Here is an 11,936-nt window from a genome sequence, read left to right on the forward strand (position 1 = left end):
CTACTGTAATGCGCTCTACGTGGGGTTACCCTTGAAAACGGTCCGGAAGTTACACCTGGTACAGAATGTGGCGGCGCGCTTGATTAAGCACAGCCGTCGCCGTGATCATATCACTCCAGTGTTAATAGATCTTCACTGGCTACCAGTTGTCTACTGAGCCCAATTCAAGGTGTTGGTATTGACCTTTAAAACCCTATACGGTTTCGGCCCAGTTTATCTGAAGGAGCGCCTCCAGAATCACCAAGTATGCCACCTGACAAGACCTTCTCTCGGTCCCACCAGTTAAAACAGCTAGGCTGGTGCGGACCAGAGAGAGGGCATTTTTGATTGTGGCCCCCACCCTCTGGAATTCCCTTCCTTTTGACCTTCGGCATGTCCCTTCCCTGATGGGTTTTCGCCAAGCCTTAAAGACCTGGCTATTCAGGCAGGCCTATGGGATTGGGGTGGATTAGTTTTTTTTATGATGCTAATTGAAGGCTGGTTTTACTCTGTTTTTGATTGCTGTTTTGATATGTATATTGTGTTTTTATATTGTTGTACGTCGCCTAGAGTGTCCGTTAACCCGGACAGATAGGCGACACAGAAATAAAATTTATTATTATATTTTAGGGTGGGGGGAGAATGAAGGAGGCATATCTATTGCTGTCATGGAGGATATATGGCAGAATGAATTGCTTAAACATTTGGTTCACCCTATGCCTTACCCTGTTCATTTTATTGGGGTGAACTGCCCCCATGCATGTTCTAAGCTTGGACCAAACCACTAACAAATCAGGAGCCCAATGTTTTGTCCATCACAGATCCTTGATCTCTCTGAATGTGTTGAGACTTGTCCATTGGACAAAATTAGTTTCTCCCAAATGAATGACAAGAACAGGAGGTAGAGGGGCTATAGCACCCATATAACAAAAATGGTTATTTTGGTCATATACAACTGTGTTCCTACAATGGAAGAACGAGCTCTGCTATGGGTCAGAACAAGAATGAATGGAGCCAGTGTGGTGTACTGGTTAAGGTGTTGGAATTATGACCTGGGAGACCAGGGTTTGAATCCCCACATAGCCATGAAGCTCACTGGGTGACCTTGGGCCAGTCACTGCCTCTTAGCCTCAGAGGAAGGCAATGATGAACCACCTCCAAATACCACTTACCATGAAAACCCTATTCATAGGGTCACCCATAAGTCAGAATCAACTTGAAGGAAGTCCATTTCATTTTTTCAAGAATCACCATTGCAGGATGTCGTAACTGACACAGACCTGCCAAACATGAAAAGAGAGAAATAATATGAACAGAACCTTTAAATATGATAACCCAACACTGGCTTTAAAAGCTGCAGCTTGAGGTCTGACAATAGGCTGTATAACATCTTGGGGGAAAGCCCACCACGCCCGCAGCAGTGGTGACCCTGATCTGGAATAAATGCCAGCTGTCTCACCCACATATCAAAAGAAAATAAAGCTGACATTCAAATTCTCTTTTATCCAACTTCCATACTCCATCACATAAGGATAACCCCTTCACTGTATGGTAGTGATTAACCTGATGGCAGTCCTATGCCCATTTCCATTGGAGTAAGTTCCACTGGGTAGACATGCATGGAATTCTGCTACAAATTTTAAATTAAGATCTATCTATCTGTCTATCTATCTGTCTATCTATCTATCTGTCTATCGGTCTGTCTGTTGATACAGATAGAGATAGAGATGTCTCAATTAGAAGAGTCCTCACTTTCATACACACAGGGCTCATCCAGACGACTGCAAAATGTGTGACATGTCCGCTATGTGTGTTCATTATTTATCAGTCGTCCAAATGACGTCTCGCGCTGTTACGCATTTTCGCGGGTTAAATCCGCTCCTTGCAATACCGGCAAAAATGTGATTTGCTGTTTAAAATCGGGAATCATCCGCTGTGCCTTCAGGAGTTAGGATGCAATACTGCGGACTTTACAGCTGATGGGCGGTTCTTGGGCATTTCCCCTTGCCCCTTCTCCTCATTCCAGCCAATCACATAACTGCACTTTTGCGCATGTGCGAGAATAAGCCCGGGAAAAGTGAACCAATCATCGCAATGGTGGGGTGTTGGGGGGGGTCTGCAACTACTGCGCAGATGCATTTTATTTTTTGCCAGCCTGCAAACTGGGCAGCCGCTCTGGGTGAGATCTGCAATGCACAGCAAGCAAGAAAGGGGGAATGGTCAGTTTCAGCCTGCCTCCGAAAGCCTTGTCAATTTCATTGTACTTGCTGGGGTTTTTGCTTCAAATCAGAAAAGCATACATTGGTTTAAGTGTAATATGGCAAATGCAAACAAGAAAAAGGCTTCTGGTCGGTTTCAAGCCTGCTCCAGAAAGCTTTGCCAATTTCATTCTCTGTGGGACGGAAAGGGAGAAGGGGGGATGACACATTTCTTGCTTTTTTGGAGAAATAAGTGCATTGCCAGCATGTGTATCTCCTTAAATATCAATAAAGGCAGAAAAGCATACATTCGTTTAAGCGTAATATCGCAAATGCAAACGAAAAAAGTGCTTCTGGTGGGTTTCAAGCCTGATTGGGAAAGCTTTGTCAATTTCATTCTCCATGGGAAGGCAGGCGTGAAACCGACCAGCAGCCTTTCCTTCCGGGCGAGAACTCCTTTACAGCCATATTGTGCTTCGTTGCAAAGGGGGAGAGGAGCATACATAATTTTTTTGCTGACCAATTGGTTGATAGGGGGAGGTTTTAGAGGTGGAGCTTGGAAAAAGCAAAAAGAAAGTAGGGGTCTTACCGCTGCGTGTGCGGGTGCAAAAAAGCTTTTTTTTTATTGGGAAAGAGTGAACTAAAAGGCAAAGTGAGGACTATCAGATGACAAACCGAATATGGAAACCGTGGATTATCCTGCTCCGTTTGGATAAGCCCACAGACTGTAGCAAAGTTTTTCATGACAGGAGGCCAAGCTGCCAGCTGCCCAATCTACACTGCTGCAAAATGAAAACAAGTCATTGCCAGCCTGCATTTGCATTGAAACTATTTCTAGATAGTTTTAAGGTTATTTAATTGTTTTATTGTTTCTGTGCTTGCAATTCTTGGATCGTTTGGGAGGAAGGGAGGGATATATATTTAATACATGCATACATACATACATACAAGAAATGGCTCAATGGACCAAACTGGAGCAAGAGAACAAAATGGCCTACCACATTTTCAAGGAAACATTCATGCGGGGATTGGCCTAAAGTAACAATGAAATGAGTTGGAGCTGTTTCAAAAAGCCAGGTTGCAATCCTGAGTCTTTGCCAATGATAGGTGGAGCCAGAACCAATGTCAAGCAGAAGCAAATCATTCTAGTTCTGTCCTCGTCCTCCTCCCTGCTAAGTTCTACAAGGGGCAACACTAAGGATAAGTGGAGGAAACTGACAGATAGCCCCACCCCCTGTGCTGGTTGTAACTGAGATGGCATGACAGGAGGGACCTGGCTGAGGGCAGACTGAGAGTGGTGAGGAAGTCCCACTTGTCCTAATGGACCAGATGAGTGAACAGGTGGAATATCATCATTACATCAATGTGAAAATATCAAAATGGTCACAGACAGTAAGCCAAGTGCATTGATGTAAGCCCACAGCAGTGTAGATAATACCACTGGATGTTACCTTGACAGGAGCTGCTTCAAAGCTAGATTCAGTCTTCACAGCTCCTTATGTAGATTGAATTATCTCCTTCCTCACTCTCTTGATGTAGGGAGACTAATGGGACCAGGACAATATGTGTGTGAAGTAGTGATATATGGTGCAGGCCTCTCTGTGCTGGTGCCTTGCTGATACTACAATGAAGGATACTCTGCTGGCATTCAAAAATCAAGTCTAGCTTCCATGCATAATTTTAAATGGAGGGTGCTATTCCATCTATGTTCTTCCATCACCCTTTAGAAGCCTAGCATTTTCTTCAAATGCCATCAGGATAGTCAAAGAGCCCCTTTTGTTAGTGAACTATCCTTTCTGGGTTAAATTTCAGTTATAGTGCTCTGTCTCACTCTTGCAAATATGGGGTTCCTCCTCCCAGCCTATTCTGGCACCTCAACACCAAATCATTTGACAACTGTACTGGAATATCTGAGATAATTTTATACAAACATTTCACATACAAATATGACTGTTTTTCATTCATTGAAAATGTATATTGTATCCACTAATTATTTGTTTATATTTGTTAGAAACGTAGAAGCAAAACAGAGCTCAGGAGGTTTTCAACTGCATTTCTGATCTGGTGTGCTGGTCTCTTGGGAATAAGATCCTCAAAGCCCAAACAGACTTTAACAACTCCTCTTCCCATGGATTCTGTCACTATTTGCTGATGCAACATTTGGTGACATCTTTACATATGCAGTCTTTAAAAGGCAAAAACAACAGCTATATATACTGTGATAAGTGCCAGAGAAGCTAGAAAGTGCTTGGTTGTCCGGATGTATGACCTTGCACATCATCAATCCCTTGCATTCTAAAGTAGCTGGAGGAGAAATTGGATCTTACAATTAAAGGTATTCCAAAAATTTTAAGGGGTTGGGTTTCTTCCCATTGTTTTGGTGCAATCTAGTGGTGTTTGTCAACTTTTTTCCCCTGTCAACTATCAATTTTCAAATGGTTCTTATATATTAACATGAACAATACAGTAAAAATGTTCAAAATAAATATAATATTAAAGTATGAGCCAATGCAGGAATTATAGTATCTCACTAATATCCTGCAAATTACTGTTTATTCAACGGAGCTGCATGTGTGTGATGATGGAAGAAGGAACCCATGCCAGATAGCATCTCCTCTTCCTTGTCTATTCTATGCTGAATTTCTTGGTGACTCAGAGTTGAAAAATTGGGAAGACCCATCTTTTGTAGCCAGATATATTATTTCATTATCAGTTTCAATCCCTTGCATCTCCAGTTACAAAAATAATTATGTAGCAGGCCAGTAATGTGAAAGATCTTTGCCAGAGATGGTGGGATTCTAATGTGAATCAGGGTATACCAGCAGTCTCTAATCTGATACCCTCAAAAAGTGTTGGACTTCAGTTCCCATCAGCACCAGTTAGCATTGCCAATGATCACAAACATATGTTAAGTACCTGGTCAGGAAATACTGGAGAATGCAATAGACAAGACAGACATGGGGAAGGGTCATGGCTCTGTGGTACATCCGAGATTCAATCCTTGGTGTCTCCATGTAGGACTGGGCAAGACTCCTGTCTGAAACCCTGAAAAAAGTGGCCAGCCAGTGTAGACAGCATTAGGATAATTGTACCAATGGTCTGAATTGGAATGAGACATGTTCCTATGTTTCTTTGAACTGCCTTCACATAGACTACTATTCTGTTTGAGGTAATTTTGAAGCTATTGGGTGATGACTGAATTCTGACATGCAAACAGTCACTTTATGTGGTAGTTGTCAAGAGATGAAAATGCAAATAAATGAAGGGGAATTTTGTAGTTCGTTGGACTGGGGGTCATTGAGTAAAATCAAAGAACACAGGCTTGCAGGAAAAAGGTAGGCCTTTATTGGATGACAAGCATATGCCTGGTCAGTGTCCCTTTGAGTGAGTGGAGAACTGCCACATGGCACTGGTTGCCTGGGTTTTGATACATTTCAGGACAAAGACTTTAGCATCTACCAGTCAGGAGTTAACACATCAGCATGACTCAGTATGGCATAAGCATATCAGTATTGCACAGGTATTTTCATAGGCATTTGCATGGGTACTTGCATAGGCACTGTACTTTCTGAATCAAGTTCTAATGAATTTGGCAATGTTCAGTACTTCACATAAAAGTACATTTTCACAGTGAGCTAAGCACTCTAGGTAATGAGCAAAGCAATTTAGCTACACATTTTGGACTGCAATTCTTTCTACGTCTTAGAGATACCGAGATGTTCAACACAGTGTTATCAATTGTTTTGAGTACAAGTAGTTCCAAACAAACCAGCACAGAGAAAAAAAGACATCTCTAAAGAGAAAAAGATTCTGCCTGGCTACTAAACTTATTAAAAGTTAAATTAAACTATTAAAATGATATAAACCTTTATAGCTTTATGAAAGAATATATTTTGCTTATTGTTTGTATATAATAATTTCCCCATCAGTTCCCCACTCTGAAGCTAGCTAGAAAACTAGCTTCACACAATTTATTTTATTATTTAATTTCATTCATCCTTGCCCATTCAATCTGTAAAGTCTTCATCTTAAGCATATTCCTCTGTAAAAAAATAATAACTTGAGTGTGAGGTGATCCATGTTGTGTGTATGTATTTTGCTGACACTCAGAAAACTCAGGCTACATTATTTTCTAATGTTCTCTTTAAACAATGAGGTTATTCTGCTGCACATGAGGGAAGCCTGTCAAGGAAGAGGATAACATTTATTTATGTTTTTCTTAAATATTTTAGTTGCCCATGGAATGGCCTTGCTTCTGTCCTTTACTGTACTGCAGGAATGCACAATGAGCCAGAACACAGGGGGTGTGGGGTGGAATGTAGTCCAGAATGCTCCAGGTCCCATGGACCAAAATGGGGTCAGCCCGAGCACTTGTAACAACTCCCCTTGTTGAAAAACATCTGAATATACTTACGCAGATGTCTTTTCACACCTTATGCACCTCTGTTTTGTCTTGGACTTTTATGCTTTCTTCCTTCTGATGTAACTGTGCCATTTGGGTAGGATCCATCTTACCAGGGCTATTGAGATGATGACCAGAATAAGGACATAAGAACATAAGAAGAGCCTGCTGGATAAGGCCAGTGACCCATCTAGTCCAGCATCCTGTTCTCACAGTGGCCAACCAGGTGCCTGGGGGAAGCCCGCAAGCAGGACCCGAGTGCAAGAACACTCTCCCCTCCTGAGGCTTCTGGCAAATGGTTTTCAAAAGCATGGTGCCTCTGACTAGGGTGGCAGAGCACAGCCATCATGGCTAGTAGCCATTGATAGCCCTGTCCTCCATGAATTTGTCTAATCTTATTTTAAAGCCATCCAAGCTGGTGGCCATTACTGCATCTTCTGGGAGCAAATTCCATAGTTTAACTATGCGCTGAGTAAAGAAGTACTTCCTTTTGTCTGTCCTGAATCTTCCAACATTCAGCTTCTTTGAATGTCCATGAGTTCTAGTATTATGAGAGAGGGAGAAGAACTTTTCTCTATCCACTTTCTCAATGCCATGCATGATTTTATACACTTCTATCATATCTCCTCTGACCCACCTTTCCTCTAAACTAAAAAGCCCCAAATGCTGAAACCTTTCCTCATAAGGGAGTCGCCCCATCCCCTTGATCATTCTGGTTGCCCTCTTCTGAACCTTTTCTAACTCTATAATATCCTTTTTGAGATGAGGCAACCAGAACTGTACACAGTATTCCAAATGCGGCCGCACCATAGATTTATACAACGGCATTATGATATCGGCTGTTTTATTTTCAATATGTTTCCTAAAACCACCACAATGGGGTGTATTAAAAAGAGATAAACCTCCTTTTGCTCCTTCACTCAAGCCAGCTGTCCATCCCACCACTATGTGTGTACCTATCTGTTTAATCTTGGCTGTTATGTTGGTGATGGCCTGGTGTTCATGCATTATTTGAAGTGTAGCTCTCCTAATTGTTTCACTACTTCTAACTTTTTCTGTAACCTATGGTGAGAAAGTAAATAAAATGGGTGGGAAGGTAACTGTTGGAGACTAGCGAGCTCATAGCCTAATGCAACGGTTCAAGGTTTTACACTGGTATATCTCACATCTTACAAAAAACAGTTAAACATTGCAAAATGCTCAGCTAGGAAAACGATCATGTCACTCATTCCCATTGACAAGCACACGTTGAAAACTGGTTGTCGTATACAGGCATTCTTTACCCACATACACTAATGCCTAACCTTTAAGACTTTGTGAAGAAAATCAAAGAACATCACTTTTCCCTTGGAATTTGAAAAGCAAATCTATCCTATAACACTTAGATTATGTAATGAAAAATAGCAATGCTTAATATGTCTATGCAATGGTTAAATGCACAGCCTGGAAATAATCAAATCCTTAAAGCACAATGCATGAGTATTCAATTACAGTCGATATTACAATGAATATCCACAATCTGTAGTATAAAACAATTTTTGTGATCTTGAAACAGTTCAGTCTTGAAAGTGAACGTTGGCGACCATTTGGAGAAACAGTTCATCCTCAGGAGATGGTTATATCCCTGGAGATGATTATATTCAGTGGAAGCTGAACTGAACTGTGTATGGTTTGTTGATGCTAGCCAGAAAACTTAAATAATAAAAAGAATAATTAACCCCCTTCCCCCAAGTGACTGTAGAAGAAGGTTGCAGGCTTGCACAATATGCATGAGTGGGTCGTCTTGCCAAAAGAAATACAGGTACCCACTGCAGGAATGATGGCCAACTTGTCACCTTTTGTAGTTGGGATAGAATGAAGCAGGCCTCTTTATTTCATTATTATTGTAGCAACACAGGAAAATGGCACGCCAGCTCCATATCTGTGTCCTGCTCCAAAGCGTTGGTACTGGATTCATGCCAGTGATCTGTTAGGTTCCAGTCAAAATGCATTTGATAAAAATATTCTGTGGTAACACTAAAACCAAAACATTTCTTTAAAATAAAGAAAAAATGCTTCCTTAAGGGGGAAAACAAATAAAATATTTACTGAAGGAAAACTGCTGGGAAGAAAACATAAAAATAAAGTATTTCCATGGCCATAAATGAGAAAATAAGTGGATTAATTATTCCCCATTATTGGTAAGAGAAGAAAAAATAGATTTAAAAGGTTTCAGACACACACACACACAACAACAATACAACACAAACACATGCACATTCTAACACTTTGAGCTTTCATAGCCTCTGGCCATGTGCAGAGCTTTTGCACATGAAAAGTTGTCATGAAATTCTCTGCTTATGGTGTCAATGCCTGGCTTAATTGGCCTTGCAAACTGAATGAATGAATGAATGAATGAATTTATTTCGGTCATAGACCAGCCAAACTGATTCCCTATTGACATCAAAGTCCAACAGATACTGGGTGCTCTAGTATCTAGTTAGTTAAGAGGTGTTTTACCGAGCAAATTCAAAAGCCTGTTTACCATTTTTTTCTTTTAACATTGCATTCCAAAGGAAGAAGGGGGGTTACTTTTCAAACTTGCTTATGCAGTACAGTGTGGACTTCAATGTTTGATATCCCATAGCAAAAAAAAAAAAAAATACAGCTGGGGAGGGCTTTCTCTAAAAATGAGAAAAATGTGCTGGGAAGGGCAGCGAGTGCTAGGAGATGCAGCTGTGCAGCTAGGAAGAGGACAGTTAAAAAACGGACAAGAGAAAAAGGTGGAAATCAACTCATTTGAAATGTGGTGTTAGAGGAGAGCTTTGTGCATACCAAGGACTGTGAAAGAGACAATATAATTAGGCCATAGAACAAATTAAACCAGAACTATAGCTAGAAGCTAAAATGATGAAACTGAAGTTATCATTAGCTGGAATTATCATACCCTGGACACATAATGGGAAGTCAAGATTTGCTAGAAAATAAGTTCACCGGTGGAAAATAAGTCACTGGAAAGAGACAGGAATGCTGGGAAAAACAGTAGGGAGTAGAAAAAGAGTAGGACCAAACAAGAGATCGATTGATTCCATTAAAGAAGCCACAGTCCTGAACTTACAAGATCTGAACAGGGTGGTTCATGACAGATGATATTGGAGGCTATTTAGAGGCTGGATTATGGTTGAGAGATAAACAGAAGTGTAAACCAAGGATCCTAAACCAGGGATTGTGGGATTGAGATGCAGAAATTCATTGCTATGGTGAAGAAGCGTCATTCCCAGAGTTTCCTATAATCATACGTTGCACCAGAATCATTCTATTGTTTCATGTTGGGAACATGAACAGCGTTCAGACGGCATATCAGCAACAGGGTCATTTCTAGTCATCTCGATGGTGTGGGTTATTAAGATTCATTAAGCTTTGTGGGTCATTAAGATTTCCTTGTTTTCATAAGACACCAAAGCCTTAACTTCTGACACCAAGCTTTAACTTTAAACAATTTTAAAGTACTGCAGTACTGTGCTTATATCTAACTTAAAATCCAAATTCAAGAGTTTCAGAAGATAAAAATACTAAAAATAAGAGAAAGGAGCTCTGGAGGAAAAATTAAGCTTCTCTTTGCAAGATGCAAATCCATCTGTAGAAGAAAGTTAACAGTTAAAGGGACGAAGAGAAGCCAGCATTGGTGATAAGAACATTTTGTAGCTACAAAACATAAACATTAAGGCCATTTTACAAACCCCCAAATTGTTCTTGTTGATCATGACTTGGCTGAAAAGAATTATCACACTTAATTAAGCACAGATTGTAAATTTGGACAGCTAAGGAATAGTTGGGAGCAAGAAATGGTAAGCTGTGAAAAGGTTAAACACACTGCAGTACAGTTTATGAAGACTGCATTCTGAAAATGTAATTTTGGCTTTCTCTAAACAGATTAATTTAGTCATATAGGAAATATAGGCATTGGATGGCATTGTGTTGTTAAGTATTCAGATGAATATATTCAGTTCCCCCCCCCAAAATCAACTAAAACCAATTGTATTAGCTCATTTTTCTGTCCTCAAGAAAAAGGAGGGGTTGAACTGTAGAAACTGTTAGCATAAATAAAAACTTAAATAAGTGCTTAGCATTGCCCATTCTCTTGCTGTCTTCTTTCTAATTGATGAATCCTGTTTAAATAAACAGAGCTTCCTTCTTCTACAGGTAGCGCACAAGAACTGAAGAAAAATGAGCAATTCTACTTCCGTGTCTACATTTCTGCTGTTGGAATTCTCAGATGTACAAGAACTACAGATCTTATACTTCTTTCTGTTTCTAGCATTGTACTTGCCAACCATCACCGGGAATCTTCTCATCATTGCTGCAGTAGCCCTTGACCATCACCTTCATACACCAATGTACTTTTTCCTAACGAACTTGGCCATGATGGACTTAGGCATTGTTTCTGTCATCATACCCAAATCTATGACCAATTCCATTATGAACAGCACAACAATTTCTTATTCTGGGTGCGTGGCTCAAGTTTTCTTCTATGTCTTCTTCGTAGCATCAGATCTTTCACTTCTAACTGTAATGGCATATGACCGGTATGTTGCCATCTGCAACCCATTACGATATGAGACAATTATGCATAAAGGAGCCTGCCTTCAGATGGCAGTAATTGTGTGGATTAGTAGTCTTCTTTATGCCATAGTACATACTTCTGGCACTTTTGCAAACACCTTCTGTTCTAATGTTGTCAGCCAGTTCTTCTGTGAAATCCCAAAGTTATTGAAGCTCTCCTGCTCTGACTTTTACTTATTTGAAATTGGTCTTATTGTTCTATCATGTTTTATAGCACTAGGATGTTTCATTTTCATCATCATAACATACATGGAGATATTTTCTGCAGTGCTCAGAATTCCTTCTGCTCATGGCAAGAAAAAAGCTTACTCCACTTGCATTCCCCACCTCACTGTTTTCTCACTGCTTTTGTTCACTGAACTCTTTGCCTATGCAAGGCCTCCCACTGATGCTCCTTCTGATCTAGATATACCCTTTGCCCTGATATATACCATAATTCCTCCCATGCTGAATCCATTTATCTACTTCATGAGAAACAAAGAGATCAAGACTGCTTTGTGGAAATTCTTAGATTTTGGAGATTCCTCTAAAAGAATATTTAGACTTATTTGAAAATTGGATTCTACTTCATATGAATGGTTGGTCCTGCAATTTTAACCTTATTTTTTATTAATTTATATATGTATATCCCTACCTTTAAGAGCCCAGGGTGGCAACCTTGCACTATAACCATTTCAATATGTGTAATTATGTCACACAGATTGCTCACTACCCCCTCCAGTCTTTTCTCAGTGTCATTCAACTTTATTTGTTCA

At 40.3% G+C, this 11,936-nt stretch overlaps 1 protein-coding gene across 1 annotated transcript; it reads left to right on the plus strand.

Annotated features, from left to right (window-relative positions):
- Positions 1–10,785: 10,785 nt before the first annotated feature.
- LOC133366306 (olfactory receptor 14I1-like) lies at positions 10,786–11,733 on the plus strand. Its single transcript, XM_061589267.1, has one exon. The coding sequence runs from the start codon at positions 10,786–10,788 to the stop codon at positions 11,731–11,733; it is 948 nt and encodes a 315-aa protein (XP_061445251.1).
- Positions 11,734–11,936: the final 203 nt, after the last annotated feature.

Source organism: Rhineura floridana, chromosome 11 (genome assembly GCF_030035675.1).
Source record: "Rhineura floridana isolate rRhiFlo1 chromosome 11, rRhiFlo1.hap2, whole genome shotgun sequence".
NCBI lineage: Eukaryota > Metazoa > Chordata > Lepidosauria > Squamata > Rhineuridae > Rhineura > Rhineura floridana.

What these genes read in the sequence shown, in the direction of transcription:
- LOC133366306 (XM_061589267.1), top strand. Translation starts at nt 10,786, where the DNA reads ATGAGCAATTCTACTTCCGTGTCTACATTTCTGCTGTTGGAATTCTCA.